This window comes from Schistocerca serialis, chromosome 4 (genome assembly GCF_023864345.2).
Source record: "Schistocerca serialis cubense isolate TAMUIC-IGC-003099 chromosome 4, iqSchSeri2.2, whole genome shotgun sequence".
In the NCBI taxonomy this organism is placed as follows: Eukaryota; Metazoa; Arthropoda; class Insecta; order Orthoptera; family Acrididae; genus Schistocerca; species Schistocerca serialis.
The window spans coordinates 487,491,353-487,515,664 of record NC_064641.1 but is presented as its reverse complement, the minus strand read 5'-3'; the positions used below and the strand labels follow the sequence as shown (position 1 = coordinate 487,515,664).

Here is a 24,312-nt window from a genome sequence, read left to right as displayed (position 1 = left end):
TAACACTTGAACTGTGTGTGTTTCTGCACTAGTGGTTAGTATTAGTCACTTAGTTTCTAACTGAAATGTGAATTACATGGAAGTATATGTAGCAGTTTCTTTGACTTAATAAGATATATAGCAGTTTTCATTGAAGTATTTTAAATTTTGAATGAGACTTAGATGTACAAAAATGACAGTTTGATATAAAAGATTTTTCAAACTGTAGGGCTAATATTTTAAAGGTATCAGTGATATTATGTTGGGCAAAAATCAATGGATCCTTTGTGGAAGTAAGCAGGAATGAAGATAAACATTGTTTTGCTTTTAACATAACCTATTTATTGCGTTATGTTGCTTATTTGTGTGTATCATTTTTGCCGGTGTCTTTTTATGCACAAAAAATTCATAAATAAATCCACTGCTGCCCACTTTAAATTGAACCTGACAATTTACAGATAATTAAAATGTATTGTGGAATTCTGTAAAAAAATATTTGGATTGGGAACTGGATTGTAAGGTTTATATAAGAATATAGCGGGTTTTATTTTGTCTTGCATACCGTCAATTGGTGCTGACTGTGCAACCACTGCTAATCGATAATGTGTTACATACAGTTTTTATTTGGTAAATTGGTCAGATGTCTCTTGTATATCTAAAATTATATGTAATGTATTCTGCAGGGTGACCTTGTGAATTTGGAAGTGGCTGCTAGAGTTGTGTTGGCTGGATCGGAATCTGAAACTGCAAGTGACATGGAGGATGTTATTCCATTACATGTGGGAATGGGAATGGGGAGCACGCAGCTAAAAGCAAAAGCGCGACGTTTATATGATATTGCAAATGTTTTAAGTTCCCTGAAACTTATCCAGAAAGTGCATTGTTCAGATTCTGTACGGAAGCCAGCTTTCACCTACTGTGGACCTAAAGTTGAGCCCTTGAAGCATCTAACATCGTTAGGCAAGTTATTACACTCTTAAAATATGTGTTGTATGGGTGTTACGTGTTGACTGATTTGAATTTTCTGTTAATATTAAAAGTACACATTTTTATAATGTTCTTTCAGTTTACATTGCCAGTGCATAACATATTTACCTGTTGGATATTATTATAGCAACCAGTGAAATACAACCATTAATTTATATACATAAGTCAATTTTTAACTTGCAGGGATGATTTTGGGAATGCTTAATCAGGGCAAACGCTGTTCAATAACTTTGTACGTAAATGAGCTGGAATAAGCCCAGCTGTCCTTACACCTGAGAACATTGAGTGTTCAGAAATATGTTGGAGGGCATTTCTGGACTTCTAATGGTTTACTCCTAATCAATCTGTCAATCATTTGTGGACCATATTGGGCAAAATATGGTCTAAACATTATGTATGCCTTTTAAAATGTACAGAATTTGTACCATCATTGTGCAGATCAGCTATAACAGGGAATTTTCTTTTCCTGTAAGTGGAAGACCTGCACATAAAAAAATTTGTTTATTGCAGCAGGACATCATTTTTTTCAACTCATTTGAAAAGCTTTTCCTTGGTGTTTAATTTTCAGTTTCTTTGGTACCGCATGAGAGCGACTGAATTAATGGGTCTTTGGTTTTTCTTGTAGTACTTTCTGAAGATAGACATTATCTGATCTCAGGAGAAGAATAGGAAAACAATGGCAGTCTTTTCGATTACAGATTGGTAGGTCAATGAGTAAGTTAATGAGGCACAGTTTTTCAAAGTGTCCTTCCATAAAATTACCATCTCTGGTTCAAATCATTAAATTTTCAACCATATTGTTAGATGATTTGTATTTGTCATTAATGTCAATTTCTGATGCACAGTACTGTACATCACTCTACAAGTAAAATTTGCATTGTTAGCTGCCACAAATGGAAGTTGAGTCTTGTGAGTACTCTGATTTCCTGGTTTGAGTTGGAGGTGCTACAGGGTTAATCTTTGGAATGCTAGTGTAGAAAGTATTAAAAATTTGACTAAATGAACACTTTTTTTCATATTTATTAACATATATAAGCAGATTTCTTGTTTTCAATTTGTTGGAGGTCACATTTGCCAGAAAGTTCCAATTATAAGTTCTACCCAGTGATATTTTATTGTTCGTGCCATCTTCTTTCATTGACTGGATATGGCTGATATGTATCTTGATGTACGAGGGTGGTTTGATAAGTCTGTATTACCGATGCATCCGATTCCACCTGTCTGCTTTGACCCATGACGTCACCAATATGGCGGAAACGACCATTCTCAATGTCTCCAATATGGTGTCTATGACGTCAATACATAAACACGGCAGCAAACATGAAAATACATATAAAAACAACAAACACACCTCTCTCCAAAAATATAAACTAACGGGATCAGCGCAGGAAATTGGGGGTCTTTGGGTGGAAATATAAACACATACGGACACACACCATGATCCCAAACCACACAAGATGACGACATAAAAACACCACAAAATTCCCAAATTCTGCTACACTCACAATATCGACATGAATTGATCACTTCCCTTTACTTAAATAGCTCAACTGCAATTGTTGATACCACAAAATGAAAACCAACTGCTCCAAACATTATAATCGCACTGCAACTATCGATATCACAAAAACCAACACCTAAAATAACAAATAATTGGAATTGGACACTTCCCTTGACCTATATAGGTCAGCAGCAGCTCTAGATACCAAAACACACACAGCTACGATGACACATTGGAATTGGGCACTTCCTATGACCTATATAGCTCAAATACAGCTGACAGTACCAATAAAATCCAGATCGAGTACTTCCCCTAAGATACATAATCAGCCACAAGTGCCGATACCAAAACATCAACCACCAATGCATGCAGTAAATAACACTGACCCAACAACACATTTAAACCACACCGAACATCATAAAACACACACACACAAAACCAAAACAAACTCACAACCTACCAACACCCCCGCCACCCAACCTTCCCCCCCCCCCCCTTTCCCCCAGAAGAAGGAAAAAAAAAACCACCAACAGTCCCTGGTCCGAGATGCAGAAACTCGGGCCAACCCCATATTTTGCTTGCATACACCGCATTTCACTGTCTTGCCCCAAGCCCAAAAAGTTGCAGAAACTGAATGACGGGCAATATGTCCCCCATTTCAGCCCACAGACATGCACTATTAAACTTGGAAGTCATATCCATACCTAATAAAAGAAGCCTCAAATTGAATTAAATGACTTACCGCGCGACAAACAGCAAACAACACCGCAATGACAAAAACTTCATTCTTAACTCAATGAAACCAATTTCCATTCTTCTGTAACAGTCACAACCGATAAATGCACACCTCAAGCACCGACACCCAAATGAACCCAATACACCACATAACATGCGGCCATACACACATCACTAGAGGACACCACCAGCTGCAACAAGATGACATCTACAAACACAACTCACTCATAAACTGAACTCCGCACCATTATGATGTCACACACCACAAGACCCTTACGTGCCTATGAGTGGGATCAGATGCCTCCGTTGACCTGATAAGTCTGGTAAAAGAAAGTCTGTTCCATAAACAACTCGTCTTACTCATCGACATAGTGTCCTTTGAAGCATATATACATATATAATAGTGATCATTCAGCTTTTTCATTCCATTGGAAAAACATGTTATTTCAAATACTCGTTGAGTGCCACTCATGTCCTCATTTGATGAAAATTTCTTCTCAGCAAGCCAAAGTTTCAAGTTACAGAACAGGAAGAAGTCACTTGGAGCTATGTCCAACAATTAGGGTGGATGAGGTACCAATTCAAAGCTCAGTTTATGCATTTTGACCATTATTATCTGTGATGTGTGGGATTGTGCATTATCCTGATGAAAGAGTACATTTGTGCGTATCAACCTTGGTCTTTTTTTGGCTAACTCAAGTTTAAAAGATCCAACAGTGAAGCATAATAGAGTCCAGTTATAGTTCTGCTTTTCCCAGGTGATCTGTGGAGGTTATTCCTTGGGAACCCCAAAAAATCAGTGGCCATCACCTTACCAGCTGCCAAAATGGTCTTTGTCTCATCTGGTGCACTTTAAACAGTCTTTGTCCATTGTTTTGACTGCTGTATTGACTCTGGTGTGTAATGATGAATACAGGTTTCATCTACAGTTACAAATGATCACAAAAAGTCTTCCGTATTATGATTAAACATCGCCAGACATTGCGTGGAAATGTTGTGCTGGATGCGCGTTTTGTCAACAGTGAGCAGTTGCGGCATTCACCTTACACACAGCTTCTTCTTAGCCTATTCTCTGTGCAGCTTACTATGCACTCACTTACTAGAGATGCCTGCAGTCTCGGTATTCTCATGAATTTTTACTCAATGGTCTTGCATTACCATATCATGGAGTTGGTCTGTGGTTTCCTTTGTGGTGACCTCTGTTGGCAGCCAGAGCATGCTTAGTCTTCAGTGATTGTCCGACCACATTTAAATTTATTTATCCAAAAGTAAATGGTCTTCAATGATGGTGCAGAGTCCACTTGAATTTCATCCAATTTTGTTTTGATGTGTGCAGCAGTCCAACCTGTCAAATGAAAATGTTTAATAATAGCATAATACTTGGTTTCCTCCATTTTCAGTCACAGTCAACACATTGACAAATTCAGAAAGCTGTTAGCAATTAATTGTATGCTGTCCATTGTTAAAATTCTTTGTATAATCCTTAGAATAATCAAGTTTATCAACCATGAAGGTGCAACAAAAATGTTTCCCTCTTTAATGGAAATTTACCACACTTACAATGTTTGTGTGAGCCACAAAAAATTCTTACTTTGATCATCCTTCTTAGATCTTTTGAAAGGAATATCCTCATACAGAATAGGTTCCTCCTAATTTAATTCAGTATTTAGGTGTGGAATGGTTTAACATTGATAATTTTAGGAAGTCTACTAGTGTTGTGTATAACGTAATTTGTAGTAAATTGTGAGTAACAGTTGTATATTATACAAACTTTTGCAGCAATTTGTTTTCCCATTATTACATTATTGGTACTTACATGATTTGTACAATATTTTCACTTTTTCAGTTTGTTGATGTGTTCGAAATTTCACAACTGTGATGAAAACCTAGCTCTCACGAAGCCATCTACTGATATGTAATATTGTGTTTGCACATGTTCTATTGTGTTCCATTAGGATCCCCATTCAACAGCAGAGAATATTGTCAATATTTGCCATACAGTAGCACTTGCCTACATTGCAGTAGCACTTGCCTACATTGATACGTAAGTCTGTTGGTCAGTATAACCTCGATGAAGGATAGACATTAAGTTAGCTTTGAAGAATCTGTCAATTTGGCAACTTGTAAATAGGAAAGGAGACGTAAAACCGGAAGTATTTTGACCTATTAAATTGGGCTGACAAGCTTGCAGAAGATACTTTCAGGTTTCAAGTCTTAAGTTCTTGGCTGAGCTGAAAAATTTGACCAGTTTTTACTACCGGTAATAACTTAGGGCTGTGAAACATGGATATGCCATGAGTTCATCATTAGAAGACTCGCAGGATGTCAAAGAGGAATGGGTATATCAATGTTGGGCTACACAAAGCAGTAGACATCAGATGTATAACAAATACCTCGAAAAGAATAAGTGCCTCAAAATTGCAGTAGGCTGGTGATTTCATTGCACCGCTGCTACCTTTCACAGGTGATTTGTACACATCTGTGCGTGCTATTTTTCATTCCATGAGGTGCTGTAGATGTGTATGTGTGTGCCCACTTGCTAACATCTTCATGCTCCTAACACGATCAGATGGGTGGCCACTCATGTCTCTGTATACTTCGGACGTGTTAACGCACAAGGCAGAAAGAGTGTCAAAGTAGCAAATATCTACATATACATCTATACTCTGCAAACCACCGGGAAATGCGTGGCTGAGGGTACATCCCATTGTACCAGTTACTGGATTTCTTCCTGCTCCTTGTCGGGTGCTGTAAGAATAATAGATTGAATGACTCTGTGCATGATGTAATTATTCTAAACTTGTCCTCAGAATCACCGTGTGAGCGATTTTTAGGGGGTTGTTGTTTTTTCCTAGAGCCATAATTTAAAGCCGATTGTTGGGACTTTGTTAGTAGACTTTCCCGAGATGGTTTACATCCATCTTCATGAGCCTGTCAGTTTAGTTTCTTCAGCATCTCTGTGACACTCTCACAGGTAAAACAAACCTGTGACCATTCACACTGCCGTTCTTTGTACAGGGTGTTAGAAAAAGGTACGGCCAAACTTTCAGGAAACATTCCTCACACACAAATAAAGAAAAGATGTTATATGGACATGTGTCCGGAAACACTTAATTTCCATGTTATACTGACGAAACTAAAATGAGCTCTAACATGGAAAGTAAGCGTTTCAGGACACATGTCCACATAACATATTTTCTTTCTTTGTGTGTGAGGAATGTTTCCTGAAAGTTTGGCCGTACCTTTTTGTAACACCCTGTGTATGTTCAATATCCCCTATTGCACCCATTTGATATGGGTCCCATACAGCAATATTCTAGAATGGGTTGCACAAGTGATTTGAAAACAAGCTCCTTTGTAGACTGACTGCACTTACCCAGTATTCTGTCAATAAACTGAATGATCATAATGACCATTTCGTTTCATATCCCTACAAAGTGTTATGTTCAGTTACTTGTACAGGTTTTCCAACTCCAACTGTGACTCATTGATATTATAATTATAGGGTACCAAGTTTTTTTCATTTTGTGAAGTGCACAATTTTACATTTCTGAACATTTAAAGCAAGTTGCCAATCATTCCACCACGTTGAAATCTTATCAAGATGCAACTTCTTTGAGACAGTGCTCATTATACATAACTGCATCACCTGCAAAAAGTCTGAGGTTATTATTAATATTGTCGGCAAGGGCATTAATATGCAGTTTGCCCCCAAGTCCTCAGTAGTTTCCTAATGTTCATCCTATGTACATTTGCTGCTGTGCTATTGTTTGGGTTTCTGTTTTCACCTTTGTTGTTGACTGAGAAAACAGCAGCCATTGTGGTTGTACAGAGGAAGAAATTATGAAAATGGTGACAGGCAATTATCTCTTATACTACTTTACATCAGAAGATAAAGGAACTTCAGCAGAGTAGGCTTAATAATGAATAAAAAAATAGGAGTGGTGGTAAGCTACTGCAAACAGCATAGTGAACGCATTATTGTGGCCAAGATAGACACGAAGCCCATGCCTACTACAGTAGTACAAGTTCATATGCCAACTAGCTCTGCAGATGAGGAAAAAATTAATGAAATGTATGATGAGATAAAAGAAATTATTCAGGTAGTGAAGGGAGATGAAAATTTAATAATCGTGGGTGACCGGAATTCGAGAGTAGGAAAAGGGAGAGAAGGAAGCATAATAGGTGAATATGGATTGGGGGTAAGAAATGAAAGAGGAAGCTGCCTAGTAGAATTTTTTACAGAGCATAACTTAATCGTAGCTAACACGTGGTTCAAGAATCATAAAAGAAGGTTTTATACATGGAAGAATCCTGGAGATACTAGAAGGTGTCAAATAGGTTATATAATGGTAAGACAGAGATTTAGGAACCAGGTTTTAAATTGTAAGGCATTTCCAGGGGCAGATGTGGGCTCTGACCACAATCTATTGGTTATGAACAGTAGATTAAAACTGAAGAAACTGCAAAAAGGTGGGAATTTAAGGAGATGGGACCTGGATAAACTGACTAAACCAGAGGTTGTACAGAGTTTCAGGGAGAGCATAAGGGAACGATTGACAGGAATGGGGGAAAGAAATACAGTAGAAGAAGAATGGGTAGCTTTGAGGGATGAAGTAGTGAAGGCAGCAGAGGATCAAGTAGGCAAAAAGACGAGGGCTAGTAGAAATCCTTGGGTAACAGAAGAAATATTGTGAAAGGAGAAAATATAAAAACACAGTAAATGAAGCAGGCAAAAAGGAATACAGTCTCAAAAATGAGATCGACAGGAAGTGCAAAATGGCTTAGCAGGGATGTCTAAAGGACAAATGTAAGGATGTAGAGGCTTATCTCACTAAGGGTAGGATAGATACTGCCTACAGGAAAATTAGAGACCTTTTGAGAAATGAGAGTCACTTGTAAGAATATCGAGAGCTCAGATGGAAACCCAGTTCTAAGCAAAGAAGGGAAAGCAGAAAGGTGGAAGAAGTATATAGAGAGTCTGTACAAGGGCGATATACTTGAGGACAATATTATGGAAATGGAAGAGGAAGTAGATGAAGATGAAATGGGAGATACAATACTGCGTGAAGAGTTTGACAGAGCACTGAGAGACCTGAGTCGAAACACGGCCCCGGGAGTAGACAACATTCCATTGGAACTACTGATGGCCTTGGGAGAGCCAGTCCTGACAAAACTCTTCCATCTGGTGAGCAAGATGTATGAGACAGGCGAAATACTGTCAGACTTCAAGAAGAATATAATAATTCCAATCCCAAAGAAAGCAGGTGTTGAGACGTGAAAATTACCGAACTATCAGTTTAATAAGTCACAGCTGCAAAATACTAACGCGAATTCTTTACAGACGAATGGAAAAACAGGTAGAAGCCGACCTCGGGGAAGATCAGTTTGGGCTCCGTAGAAATGTTGGGACATGTTGGGCAATACTGACCCTACGACTTATCTTAGAAGAAAGATTAAGGAGAGGCAAACCTACGTTTCTAGCATTTGTAGACTTTGCGAAAGCTTTTGACAGTGTTGACTGTAATACTCTCTTTCAAATTCTAAAGGTGGGAGGGGTAAAATACAGGGAGCGAAAGGCTATCTACAATTTGTACAGAAACCAGATGGCGGTTATAAGAGTGGAGGGACATGAAAGGCAAGCAGTGATTGGGAAGGGAGAGAGACAGGGTTGTAGCCTCTCCCCGATGTTATTCATTCTGTATGTTGAGCAAGCAGTAAAGGAAACAAAAGAAAAATTTGGAGTAGGTATTAAAATCCATGGAGAAGAAATAAAAACTTTGAGGTTCGCCGATGACAATGTAATTCTGTTAGAGACAGCAAAAGACTTGGAAGAGCAGTTGAATGGAATGGACAGTGTCTTGAAAGGAGGGTATAAGATGAACATCAACAAAAGCAAAACGAGGATAATGGAATGTAGTCAAATTAAGTTGGGTGATGCTGAGCGAATTAGATTAGGAAAGGAGGTTTGCTATTTGGGGAGCAAAATAACTGATGATGGTCGAAGTAGAGAGGATATAAAATGTAGACTGGCAATGGCAAGGAAAGCGTTTCTGAAGAAGAGAAATTTGTTAACATCGAGTATAGATTTAAATGTCAGGAAGTCGTTTCTGAAAGTATTTGTATAGAGTGTAGCCATGTATGAAAGTGAAACATGGATGATAAATAGTTTGGACAAGAAGAGAACAGAAGCTTTCAAAATGTGGTGCTACAGAAGAATCCTGAATATTAGATGGGTAGATCACATAACTAATGAGGAGGTATTGTATAGAATTAGGGGGAAGAGGAGTTTGTGGCACAACTTGAGAAGAAGGGACCGGTTGGTAGGACATGTTCTGAGGCATCAAGGGATCACAAATTTAGCATTGGAGGGCAGCGTGGAGGGTAAAAATCGTAGGGGGAGACCAAGAGATGAATACACAGATTCAGAAGGATGTAGGTTGCAGTAAGTACTGGGAGATGAAGAAGCTTGCACAGGATAGAGTAGCATGGAGAGCTGCATCAGACCAGTCTGAGGACTGAAGACCACAACAATAACAACAAGCAGAGAACCAGACAATTCCATCTAAAGACTATTTCAAAAGTGTTGATAGAGAGACTAGTTGACATGCCAATATCATTACATGTAGGCATAAAGCCTTCTATAGACAGTAATTAAACATAGGATCTTGATGGAAACTGAAATAATTAAAATGTATGCTTACTTAGTGATTGCATATTGTGATGTACAACAAAATGGGGTGTGATTAAAACTGATTAGCCCACATAGAATATCATAAATATTAATTACTTTCTTGTAACAGGGGACTACAGCTTCTATGAATTTTTAAATGTCCTCTTCTTGCTTTCAGCTGTCACAACCTTATTTTAGGATTGCAGTTTTGGCATTAAACCTATAAGTTGAAATCATATGCTTGAAAATGGCTTAATGCCGAAATTGCAATTGAAAAATAAAATTCTAACAGTTGAAAGAAAGATGACATTTAAAGAAAATAAATATTAATGAGTGAAATGCCAAAGTATTCTTGCATTGACTAGATATTAAACGCTGTTGAGAGGTGAATTGTTTCATTGAGAAAAACTAAAGTTACTTTTATACATTGATAGATAACAAAGTTTAGAGTATCAATCATATGGCAAAATATGCATCTCTTTCGTGTGCTATCATTTGGAGAAAAAACTTGTTTAGGTATCTTGAATCTTTTTTATGAAACATCGTGGGCTTCAAGACCTCATGATCCACATTGCACATGGAAGGAGCACTGCATGCACCCCTACTGTATATATAAAAATCAAATCTCGAGAATGGTGACACAGATGCACTGCTGTCAGCTTTAATTACAATTTTGATGTGTTAGCTACATTTCATACACAGCAGTGAATGATCTGAAATGAAATATATGCAGAGTCCATGCAGTGTGTTTTTGCCTCTGAAAAATTCTAAAAAAAATGTGCAATGCTTTACCTAATTTGATGTGGCAAAGTAACTAAGATGAATAACAAAACGAAATTCAGTCCTTGATTGAGGTATCAGGCTGTAAGTTGTTCAATAATTAAATTTCTGAACCAAATAATTTTCTTAAAATCAGATGATTAGTATTTCATAGCAGCTGGCATTTCTGCTCAGGTGCTTTGCTGACAATTTTTGTAACATGGTTGTGCTGCGCACATCAGACAGAGAAATTACATCACACTGCTTCTTGATGGATCACTTGTCAATGTGTCCTCCTCCTGTGACAAAGTGTTCAGTTTGCTATTGTACATGAAATTATTGAAGGCGTCTAATGAAACAGAATCGATGAATATGGAGCAAAAAAGAAATTACTGTGGCCCTCAGCAGCTGCTGATGCATTAGTGATGTCACAGATAGATTCATCCTTTCCTTGAATTGTTATAGTTATGAATTAATGGAGAAGTAGAGGTATTATGGAATAGTAACTGTGAAAGAACACTAAGTTACTGAGGTGAACCCAAAGTGACACACCGCTTTTGTCATAAGCTTCTGCAATCCTACTAAAAGCTATGTTAAAGACGTACTACTTTGGTCTGAAACCATATTGACACACCTATGTGTTTGTCTATGCTGTAATTCATTATTCCCTCCTGAATTTTCTGTTTTTCAATTTTGTCTTCGCAGTAATTCGTTTTGTAGGAACCTCAGAGTGGAAAAACGTAAGGTGTCAGAGTAACTGTATCTTGTATCCGAGTTGGCAAAACCCAGAGTGGCAACCAAAATTATCATGCACAGTGCAGCAAAACTGGTTGACAGTTAGCAGTTGGAACATTGTCTCTCAGTGCAGGTAGCAGTGTATGGGGCTAACAAAGCCACTCTTAACACAAAGCGGCAAGCATATTCGTAGCTGTCAGAGGGTTAACACCTTATTTGAACAAGATGATACTCCTCACTTACAACTTTTAGTCAAGTACATGGGTTGTCCTAAGATGCTTAAAACTGGAGTCTACCCATAAATCGTATTAGAATAAAGCTTACCTGGATTAACCTGAGTTGTGTTTAGACCATTACAAAATCTGTCTATATAATATCCCAGTATAAAATTTACATAAGAGGTTAGTTTTGGAAAAACCGTTTTACTTATAAGTTGAGCATTAACAGTCACTGGTCATGTTGAAGGAGGTACTCACCTGGTTTTATTGTTATTCCCATACAAAACATATCCCTCTGTCTCTCATATCAAAATAAAAAAAAAAATAAAAATAAAAACTGGAATAAATTGCAGGCAGTGGTCTGATTCGGTAAATACTGGAAAAACAGTTATATTCACATATTTTGCACTAGGTTTGCGTTAAAACTACTCACTGCCAACTAGCAACCCCAACTTTTTAGCCACTGTCAGCAAAACACTTCAAAAAGTTATATAAACCTCCCATGGATATGTGAACTATACACAGTTTCCTTCATGTGCTATTAAAAAGTGTATTAAATGCTTTTGCAGCATGTTATATGCTAATAGCTAGGACTATTTAGATAAAGTGAATCTTAATTATGGTTGACAGATTTCAGTTTTTGGAACAAACTTTCATTAATAACCAGAAAATGGAGGATTTTTAAATTTGTCACCTGCTTCCTTTGTTGTGGTGCAACAAATCTGTTCCAATGTTAGTAAAAATATTTCTGATAGTTATGCCCTATAGTAAGAATATTAAAAACTTAAATTTAACTCAAGTAACTGAAAATAAATGGTTTCAAACTTTCTTTGTGTCACAAAATTTGATATTTAACCCTCCAGCAGGCACACCCACTGTTGTCACACGAGCAGGCACGTTTTAAAATTTACAACATGGTCATTTGTCAGTAAAAACAAACTTGTCTTAAACTATTATATTTATTGAAGAAAGCTGTTCATATTCACTATCTTCAACATTTATAACAAAAGGTTCTGCTCTTTTAGTTCTTTAAATAACAATTTAGCCAGTTTTTCTAACATACGTTCGATTTCATAACACCTTTCACAGACACTTTGTTTCCAGTTTAATTCCAGCAATGTTCAGAAAAGTGAAAAAGTAGGCAATGGCCATCTTGTAATTCCTTGAAATGGAATATCAGGCACAGATTTTAGCTATAACGTCAACTCCACCTTTTGTCATGTTGTACTCAATTACGATTGTAGGTTTGTGTGTTTCTTCATCCACTGTTGCCATGTCATGCACAGCAGACTAAAGTATGATAGCACAGTTTTTACAAGGCACATATGAAATTAAGGTATTATCCTACTGAAATACAAACATTGCACTGCCATTTTTTTGTTTTGTTTGGGATGGATTCTGGAAGAATTTCAGGTCTGTTCTTTGTCATTATACCAATGCAAGTGATAGTATTCTGCAGAAAATATTCAGAAAGGGGATAGCTTGTGTACCAGTTGTCAGTTGTAAGGTTCCTGTTAGAATTTTCTATGGGCACCACATATCTTTTAATTATGTCCTGAGGAGCATTAGATACCGATATTGTCCAAACCGCATACAGATTAGAAAAAATAGAAACCTATTGTAACTCATTGCAGTCCTAAGCAGTAGCAATTCTGTTCCACCAGCTGCCCAGAGTTCCAGTGCATTAGCATGATGGGATTTTCTTCTTCATCTTAAAAAAAATCACAAACACAGCCATTATTTCGTCACTTTATTACCTCTTTGGCGCAAGAATTGATGTGTGTCTCGCTGTTTATTTATATACATATTTGTATAGTTTACGATTTATTGATAAAGTCAAGGTCGATTACTTTCGAAAAAGCACTAACTTCGTCAGTTATACTCCTCACCTTTCGCTTTGGATCTGGTGGAATTTGTACAATGTTTTTTTCTTGGGTTTGATGTTTTAGCACACTCGCTTGTACACCAAAGTGAAACTTTGTCTTTTCAATAAAGAACACTTGTACATCTGCTCTCTCTTAGAGATTATCACCATCCTCACCTTCAAGTTCGAATTCACTGCTATGGTCCTATTCAGTGTTTTCATCACTCAAATCTACTTTATTTTCCTCCATGTCTGAAAAGTCTGGATAGACTTTACCATCACTTTCTCCGAGCACTTTGCCAATTTCTTTGCATTTGAATTTGAACAAAACATCAAAGAAATGAAATGAATAAATATATTCATATGTCGATGTAACCAAAGTAATGTTTAATGTGCATCTATAAACAACGAGCAAGTATAGTTAATTTTTTTGTTCACTTTTCTCTGGACATTGACTGCTGGAACAAAGCCTGCAACTCATTGTTTTCAATTCAGAAAACAAACTGACAAAGCTAACCAAATGAAATGAAGCCACTTTAACACTGTCGAGAAAACATCAGCTATGGAATACATGTCAGCAATGGTGCAATAGCTCAAGATTTAGGCATTGATTAGGCATAAAAACTGCTGCTGTTGTACATTTTACAACAGCACACCTGCTTGAGGATTAATCCACATTTGTTGTAGACATTTTGTTTTATTCTTGTACACATCATTGACTCTTCGTAAATGTTTGCTCCAATACTACCCACAAGGGTTCAATAAAGTTAAAGTCCAGGGACTGTGGTGATCAGGGAAGACAATTCAGTTCAGTTGCATGCTCCTCATACCACAGTTGTACTGTCCTGGCTGTGTGAATGGGTACATTATTGTCCTGAAATATGGCATTTTTGGAGAAAAACATTTGAATCATGGACCGCGCTAGGTCACCTAAAATGTTCACATAATCATTAGCTGTAACACTGCCATTGATAATAATGATGGGACCATCAGAATACCATGGTATGGCTGCCGGCACACTCACTTCCACCTCCATGCTTAACTGTTGGAATGAAGCAATCGGGATCATAGGCTTCTTTTGGCATTCTCCAGACATAAACCCGGCCTGAAGTTGGAAATAACAAAAACGTTGACTCGTCAGGTCATATGACGTGTTTCCACTGATCAGCCGTCCAGGATTTATGCTCCTAACACCACGTTTTACACTTGTGTTGGTTGTCGTCGCTAATGATTTCGGTATAGCATCTCGTCCATGGATATTTACTTTATGGAGTTTTTGGTGGACAGTGTCGATAGATACGGGGCCTCGGAGATGGCTGCTGAGTTCTGCAATCACTTAAGATGCCATAGTTTTGTAATATTTTGATGCGATTCATGTTAGCGTACAGTGATCGCTATCATTTAGTTGCAATTTGTGCCCACCATTATGTTTACTCAATTATGTCTTTCCATGTTTTGTGTAGGCTGTCATGAGTGTTGAAAAAATTTCTCTTGGAATATTCAGTAAGTTGGCTGTGTTGGTTACTGATGCCCCCACAATCTGCTCTCTTTGGAACTCTGTTAGGTCTTTCATTGCACATCAACCTTGGCCTCTGAATGCAAGCATTAAATGTGCAATACTCGTAAGCAACCTGCACTGATGCCTTGTCCATACTGAACACGCACAGTCCAGCACAACACTTGCCTTACTTGCCATCCATACATCCCATTGTGACCACCGTTCATGTTATTTTGCCTATCCCCTGTAGGTTATTGTCTTTACCTAAGAATGTATGTGAAGTGTCAACATTCAGGTGTTAGTGCGCATTCTTTATTTTTGTGTGTGTCACTTCTAATTATTTTTGCTATGTAAATGTGCAGTTTAAAAGTGTAGTGTTGATGTTTTTCCCTGATATTTGGCACTTGCTGAAATAGTTCTATAATAATATTTGCTAATTCCACTGCTCACCAGATGGTACAGTTTACACAGTTCTTTTAATGTTATAAATATGGTTTTCTTTACAGATAGAAATCCACTCTACCCAACTCGACATTCTCTTCTCCGATCACAACGTGTGGTGCCTAGTATAGAGGAGAGAGCTAAAATCATGATAGGTAATGACTGATGCCTTTGAGGTGTCATTTCTAATAACTAAACAAGCACTATTGCTGTTGCTGAATAGTGCTTTGAGAATCATATAAGCGATTTATCAGTACTTATTCATCTGCTTATTGGATGTGTCTGTTGTGTTGCCTTAATTACACATGCTGCCTAAGAGTGGCTACTTGTATTGGAAATAATTGAATTCTGTTACAAATGACACTGATCCCGCTTCAGAAACAATGTGCGTGCGTACATGCGAGAGAGAGAGAGAGAGAGAATTTGTTGCATAGCTTTTGAGTAAGTCATCAATGAAAAAACAGATTAGTTTCGCATTTTTGAAATATAAATATGGATTCACATTTAAAAACACATTTTGTAGCTCAACATTGAATATTTAGCCCTCTAGTGCTTTTCGAACTTCCCATGAAAACTAGTAAAGCAAAACTTACTCTCATGTACAAAAATTTTCAAGAAATTTATAATTTCAGCTTGAATTAACCTGGTATTTTCAGGTAAATCTGTTGATGAAACAAAGTTGCTGTCCTTTGTCAGGTTGGGGCTTTGTGGAGAGAGTACTTCAGAGTACAGTGGGCCACTGATGGGCTTGGAACTTGATAAATCAGTTATTCCCAAGCTGTGGCTGGCCAGTGGTGGTCACCTTGGAGGATAAATATGTTTAGTGTAGATGAATAAAACTCAAAAGCATTGTATAATGCAGCTTAAGACAACTATGTGCCAAGCAAGGCATAGAAAATAAGCATTGTATATCAATAGCCATGGTAGAAAGTTACTACAAAAGCAAAGAGAGCAGCATCACAGATTTAAGCCTATCAGAGAAGCATAAGCTAAACATAGTGAAAACAAACATCAAGAGAACAATGCGAGAAGTGTTCTATGAATGTAAGTGTAAGATTTTGCTAACTAATCATACCAAAAAGTCGTAAGATTGTATGTCAGTAAGCAGATCCAAATTGCCTATTCATTCCCTCAGTGACCATACTGACACCAAAACAGAAGATGACAGATAAGGCTGAAATAATGAAGTCACTCTTCCAAAACTTATTATTATTGTTTGTGTATCTGCACAGACATGGCAGTGCCACTAAACTGTCATGTTAGCACCAATGCACATATTCCGACCAATGAATGGTTCTAGGGCAGGAAACTGGGGAGCTGAATGCCAGAAGAGGGAAGACTCATTGTGCGCCCAGTCTATGAGCAGCAGAGTGTAGGAACACCGTAGAGGGATTCGCATGGAGAAATCACTAATGCAACCAGTGTGAACAATTGAAATAACTAGAATGTATAACCAAGAGCATGGTATTATGAGGAAATCAGGTCTGTGTCCATTGATCTCGGTGTAAGAATTGCTTGGTCTGGTAAATATACTCAGACCACTGAAACATGTCATTACCCAAGCACCGTAAAGTTGGTGATATAACTGACAAACAAGTGAGGAACACAAGGCACTGACGCCAAAATGGTTATTCACAAAGTGAAAATCCGTTGCACTGTGGAGTGCTGTTAGATAATCAGACTTTGGGTGCAAGAATTTTATGAACAAGAAAAAGAATTTCTATCTGTTCATCAACATGTCAATTCCTGCTGATAAATTTTACAGCGTTCCTCAAAAACTCTAGGAGTTGGTCAAAGAACAGTTATAAGGAAAGGGTTGCTATTTCAAAATTTGTGATACTGAGGTAAAGAGTGTTTAACTAAATGCTTATGGAGAAATAGTGTGGTTTTAAGTATTCCGGAAAAGGAAAAAACCCAGCCTTGTCCAGTAATTGATCTTGATTTTTTCCACACCAATGCAGTTCATCAGCACATTTACAGATGTTATAGCAGGGAAGAATACTCCACAATAGCGAAGTTGCTAATTTCTTTAAAAAAATGTGAACTTTTCTCAGGGGAGAAAACAATACTTAAAACGATGTTAGAAAGTATTGTCATTTGCTTTAAAAAGTAAGATGGACGAAAACTGTTACTCAGAAAAGCTCATGTCTTTGCAGCTCATAGCATTTTTTTTACACAGTGTTGTAGTAAAGGATATACACACAATTATATGGTTAGATGAAACTGATATCAACATTGGAGAATCAGTTGATAAATGCTAGTGGACAGTTGATACTCCAAATAGCAGCTGTCATCGGCCAACAGGAGGAGGATCCCAATTAATTGTGGCCCATGCAGGTTCTGCAAACTGTTTTGTGGATGAAGAACTTTCAGTTTTTCAACTTAGAAAAACCTACGACTATCATGAGGATATGGACCACCCATGATTTCTGCCATGGTTTAAAATTTTGTTACTCCAGTTCAGTGTTCTGACAGTGTTTGTGTTGGACAATGCATCTCACCATTCATATGGTAATTAGGCTACTGCCTTTCTACTGCCATTTAAACTCAATTGAACTGATCTGGAATGATGTCAAGGCATACATTAGGAATAACAAGACATTTACAATAACAGAAGTGGACAGGCTGCTATGTCGTTTTGCTAATGTAGACACCACCTCATGGAGGAAAGAAGTAGACCAATGTTGGTAATCTCATAAGAGAAGCACAGATTATACACAGAAATAAGAGTGAGAAAGAACAATAAATGATTTCTCTTGATGGTGGTGATTTAGGTGCCAATTCCAATGATAGTGAAGGAGAACTGGGTGGAATTGTGACACTGACGTCATAAATTGGTGAATTAATTCTTTCTCTCTGCAACTGAGTGGGCTAAGGATCTTTTGCTTTATTTCGTTTTACGACTGTGGATAGCGTGTTTTATGATGATGTGTGCTTAGGTTTACACTATTGTACGACATTTTATATGCAGCTATTATGGTAACAATTCATAATGACTTTGTATAGACATTCTCATTAACTTCGGGTGTTTTTATTTCTTGGTTTCATATACCACGAAACACTTCTTCTCAGTCATTCTCTCCATTGTTAGAAAAATGTACTGTGTTGTACTTAAATATATATTAAGTGACTGCTTTTGTACATGATGATTGTTGCTGACATTTTAAAAGTATACTTTGGAGATGTGGGTGTGTGCAATGGCAGCTATTGCAACCTCACAATCACAGTATAGCCAACTACACGCAGGCTGTCAAGTGACATGTTTCACCAGCCCAGGAATAAATACCTGGGTCAGCAGGTCTCTCTGTACTATATACATTATAGCTTTCCACATTACTCTGCAAGCAGTTACAGGCAGAAACAGTCATCACCTCTTGTTCACATTCCATGAGTGTCGATGCAGCCTGAACAGTAGTTTTCATGATATGGTTTTAATGTGCATAATGGGAACAAAAATATTGTGTGTAAAAATATCATAGTAAGGTAATGATTAATTGAAGTTACTACAAACACAGGCTTCAGTGTCACCTCGGGTGGATTCTTGAAAGCTTGAAGCCATAGGAATGAAATCATGGCATTTTGTCATGCCACATGCTGGAGCCACTGTGATGTTTTCCTTCCTGTGTGTGACGATGTCTCCCTAAAGGGCTCTGTCAATGTACTTCTTATCTACATGAGGTAGAGATCACACAGTTGCTGTGACCTTTGTACTTAGTTAGTTTATTCGTAAATTGCCTGCAAATTGATGCCCTGCAGGTAATGAAGCAATGTTGGTGATTTGAGGAGACAACATGTATCATTGGACTTTAATTACTGTTGCATTGTCTGTGTCTAGTCTTTTCCACAGGTGCAATCCCTTGTTGCCACCTGCTCATTCCTCCCCCACCTCCTTGCCACCTGACAGAACTGTAAACAGTAGTTGCTTTTAGTTTGCACCGAGTAACAGTGTTTAGATTGCACTACATACTGGAAAGCTTTATTGCACATTAGTGCTGAGATACAGGCAGAGGTATCTTTCAGAATATGTCCACTTTTGTGCTATCTGACTATAACATTCCAGGATGTTGACTGTCCTTTTGGGATATGTCTCATTTTCATTCATTGACACCATTGCAGTAACATATTGAGACAACTGTATAATTTTATTTCTGTGTATTAATTTTTCATTGTCACACAGTGTGTCTCATTCATTAATTTAATTTTTATTCTTCATATTGTTTCACAGATGGAGGAAAACGCAAATTGAAACGCACCTACAGTGATTCTGTGTTGTTGCCATTCAGTGAATGTCAGGAATTTCAGGAGTCGGGTGTTGATAGCAGTGCAGATGGTGAATGCTTTGGTGAGGCGGTCCTTACATTGCATTTAGTTGACAATAAAGCCACTCGATTTTCATCTGCCGAGTCTGTTCAGACAGAGGACCAGAATAACACAAGTAGAGTATTCACTCCTTACATGGCTACTGGTGCAGGTGGTGTGTCTAAGTCAATTGTGGGTGCCACACATGTTGGTGGTGCAGTGACTTCTGAGAAAGAGGCCATTGTGCAATGTACTGATCCTATTTCCCAAGTAACGAATCGTTGTCAAATTGGAACTGAGCCTCATGGAAATAAACTGATCAGGCATCATTCAGAATCATGTGTTGGTAAGACATCGATATGTGTGAAAAGGAGATTGGTTAAGGTAGCACCACTGAGTATGCATAAAATTAGCAGTATGGAGCACAACTCTCCTGAACATGGTGCAAGCATCCATAAATCGTTCACTACAGCACCACAAAAATCAGAATTAATGGCACAACAAGCCTCTTGTGTGCAGCCTGCTACAAACTTCAATCATTCAGTCTTAGTGCCGTATACAGCTCCAACAAACAGCTGTACAGATGGATTGTACATTGTTGACAATCCTTGTATAAAAACATCAGATGCCGTATGCCCATCTAATGATTCCTTTGTAACCAATGATCAAAATAAAATTACCTCTTCCCCTGTCATATCGACCATTGTGATGCCGACAGTAAACCAGCCCCGTATAATACTGACAGAAGAAATGCTAAGAAATGGCAGAAGATTAATCAATATACCTGGAAAGAGTGATTCATTTAGTAGCAAACGGCAGTTGTTGCCGAAAGGTATTAATAATGAGCAAAGAGTTTTCCTGCAATCACCACCAGTTGCTGCGAAAAATACAGATTATATTCCGTACCAGCCAAAATGGAAATTACCATATGTTAAGAATGACTCGCACATTGTGACAAAGGATTTTTTCAGTGAAGTGAACAAACGTAGTTCTTTCGTTGCTCAAAACAAATGTTCTTACAGTGTGGTAACTGGAAATGACACAAATGGACATAGCAGGTTACATTTAAGTCCAAACATTGACGTAAAATGTGACTTTGTTCAAAAAGAGACTGGCACTGTAGTAGGCCAATCTAGTGTAGACAATAAGCAATATACAACACTAACGTATTCAGGGGAACAAGGAAATTATAGTGCAAATCAAGAACAGTTTTCACAGTATATGTCTGTTGTCTCAGATGATCACTGTTACAATAGGCAAGGAGATAAAAGTTCCTTACAGACTGCTGATTGTACTTCTGGCCTAGCTGGTGAGGAGAAAATTGTGCTCCCACATGTGGTTCCTGGAGAGCTGTACACAGCTGTTAAAGTTGGCTCTGTTCTGCAGCTTGTGCCTGTCAGTAGTAACTCACTGGTTACTAAAATATAAACATTACGGAATGTTCTACATTATTTGTATGTGCAATACATTTTTAAATTTATGAAGAATCTATTGACTTAAAATTTATACTGAGATGTATGTGCATTAGAGAATTAATATTATCTAATGTAAAACGAAAAATTGAACTTCTTTCATTGCTGATAAATTTTATTAATATATATATATGTTTCTTCAGCCTATTTCAGTCTTCCGTTCAGTCATGCATCAAGTTTCTTTGGTTAAATATTTGAGATAAAATTGAAATTTCTCTCTGTTCTGGTACTCATTGTCATACCCAATGTCAAATTTTATGTAAAGTGCATCTTTATGCATCAGTTAAGGGAAAACAGTCAATGTCTTCGTTTACTGGAATATTTTCCAATAAACTCCGTACTTTTATCACTATATTTTAGATAAAATTTTATTTTATGTTTACAGTTAGGAATATGATGAGGAGGTAAATTGTTCTTATTGTGCAACACAGTAAAACAGCATTTAAATGGAATGTTGGACATTAGTATTGACAGTCTGCACACACTTAATTGGAGTATTAACACAGTTTGTCAGACATGTTTGAAATAACAGCTTCAAATTACTGAAGAGTTTAATTTTTTATTGAGTGAAAAATTTTGTTGAAATAGTTTGTGATACAGCAGTTTCTGGCTTCATCTGCCTCAAAGACATTAAGTAATATTGGATCCCAGGTAATATTGCATTGTCATTTTTGTGCACTTCTGTAAATTAATTACTGTTTTCCCCTGTCACTGCAAGTGTTTTTAATTCCTTGGCATGACCTTGATATGCTGTAGATACTGCAGTGGACTGGTGGTGCATTTTGCACCCAAGAATGAAAATATGCTCATAAATTACTCACAGTATAGTAATTATTTTTGTAGTTTGTTGTTAATAGGATAATATTTATGTTGTTTGTGCATGTACTGAAACTTCATGTTATGGAAGCTCATGCTTACAAGAAAACTTGGGGATATAAGCCAGAATCGGCTGTTATTCTCAGAGAATTGAATAACATTTGGAAAATTGGGTGTGCGCGCGCACGCGCGCGCGCGCACGCACGCACACACACACACACACACACACACACACACACACACACACACACACACACACACACACACACAAAATAACTAACATAATATGTAATGAGAATAAATCACTACTTACCAGACTTACATGACAAATAGCTTAAGATAATGTCCCTGTCCACTGCTCTGTGACTTCTACACTCGGTAAATAGTGATATCTTAATATTATATTATACCATTGCATAAAACAAGTAGTTTGGTGTGGATTATTACAGATTATTGATCCAAGGAACGTGCAAATTATTGAATAGACATTCACAACCTATAGCTGCCTCTCTTTGAGGAAAAGGCCTTACTTGTTTTGCAATACATGCATCTTTCCCTCCATTCAGTGATTTTGTTTTGTGTGCACTGAATGCGGCTCCTGCTTCACTTTGTTGAATTCTGTTTCAGTTGTTATTTACTATTCTACCTATGTCTTCTAGTCAGTTATTTCGGGATGAGAATTGATATTGTCAGCTTGAAATGTTTTCAGTTTTTGTTCTCATTCTGTCATTTATATATAGTGGTAATGCACTGAAGAGTTCTGTCTGCTAAATATTCATTCAACAATCTATTGCAGAGGCTTCAGTTAAATCTTTCTGTAGTTATAAAAGATGCACTAGATATTTTCTACCTTTCTCGTTACGTTCTGCACAAAATGACATACTTTGGGAGCTTATTATTTTATTGATTATTTTATTGTTGAATATTGTTTAATGGTAATATTAATCCAATTCAGGAAATTTTCTTCATGTTTTGGCCTGTGAGGTTGCATTCTTCTGTCACTATTCATAAATTTAAAAAAATTGCAATGAGAGTAAGGCAGATATTTTCTGGGTACTTAAAAGAGTGGTATAATTTTTCTTGCAATACATTTTTCTGTAGCCAGTAGCACATCCAGTGTAACAAGAACAGTTGCTCGAGAAATATCATTAGTTTTCATGAGGTAGTTGAAGACATGTTTCAGTTTATACCAAAATTTGTAAAACTTATGTGCTACAACATTCATTTATAATGAATTGAACTGCTATGTTAATATGGGTTATCAGCTTAGAATAGTATATTTTGAAATGCTCATAAAACCATATTGAGTCCTATTTACAGCATATTGTGCACATTCATTAGCTATTGCAGCATCAGTACTGGTTTAGTCTCAAGACTTCTATAACGTTGTAGCAAGTTACAAAGTAGGAAAATATTGTAAATTTGGGATATTTTTTCTGCAAAATGCCGTTCAGGATCATTACGCCATGTAATCACTGTAGTTCCAGGTGCCCCCCTCCGCTGCCGCCAAACAAAACACACTCTCATACATACATTTAAATCTATTTTTTGTTTCATTAGACAAACGGTGATAGAAACAAAGGAGTAAGTGGCTCTATATCAAAGCTGTGCAAATTTTCTGAGCATTTAATTGTGTCTCTAGTGATTGACGTAACATTTACATATAGGCTGCACTGTTAAAATGGCAAGCATGTGGTTACTGTGATTGAAAGTGAAGCTGCATATTTATATTATTACTTTTTGGTTCATACTGAAGCTAAATTCTCACCACTCTCTGAAGTCAGGTATCATGCATAATTTTTCTGCAATTATTTGTAGAACATTGAACAATATTCATCGAAATACTCGGTTCTGTTTTTTCTATTCCTGTCTTTGTCAGTAGGAGATGTACAGTTGTAAGTTTATGCCAACTGTTTTTAATAGCGTTTTCAGAACCTCTCTTCCTTTACATTTTAGACTCCTCCAGAGAACTAAAATTAATTAATTTCACATTTTCACTGTGGTATGTTTTTAGACAAACAACCTAATGTAGTATTATTTCCATCTGTCTGGTCCAGTTTAATTTTTTTCCTCATTATCAAACACGATGGAAGGTATATGATCTCAGAGTTTCATAAATATTACTTGCTGCTGCTGCTGTTGCTACTACTGCTCATTACATAACTACCTTTTTAATTTACATACTATCATAATGTTTCCACTGCAGTAGTCGTGTAGTTTTGTACATTCAGTCATCACTAGAGATCTATGGATCTGTGTGTTGCTAGGCACATAATCTCTCTTTTTAAAAAATCCAGTGTCTTCAAGATATAACATTTTTTCAACTTCTGCTTTG

General features: G+C 37.2%; 1 protein-coding gene across 1 annotated transcript in view; it reads left to right on the top strand.

The window, feature by feature from the left end:
• The window catches only part of LOC126475199 (uncharacterized), a 30,517-nt gene extending 9,352 nt beyond the window's left edge, over positions 1 to 21,165 (top strand). The window contains exons 5-7 of the mRNA XM_050102851.1: positions 663 to 939; positions 15,456 to 15,545; positions 19,616 to 21,165. Coding sequence (XP_049958808.1) covers positions 663 to 939; positions 15,456 to 15,545; positions 19,616 to 21,117 — 1,869 coding nt within the window. The 3' untranslated portion in view covers positions 21,118 to 21,165. The remainder of the gene's footprint in view (positions 1 to 662; positions 940 to 15,455; positions 15,546 to 19,615) is intronic.
• The last annotated feature ends 3,147 nt before the right edge of the window (positions 21,166 to 24,312 follow it).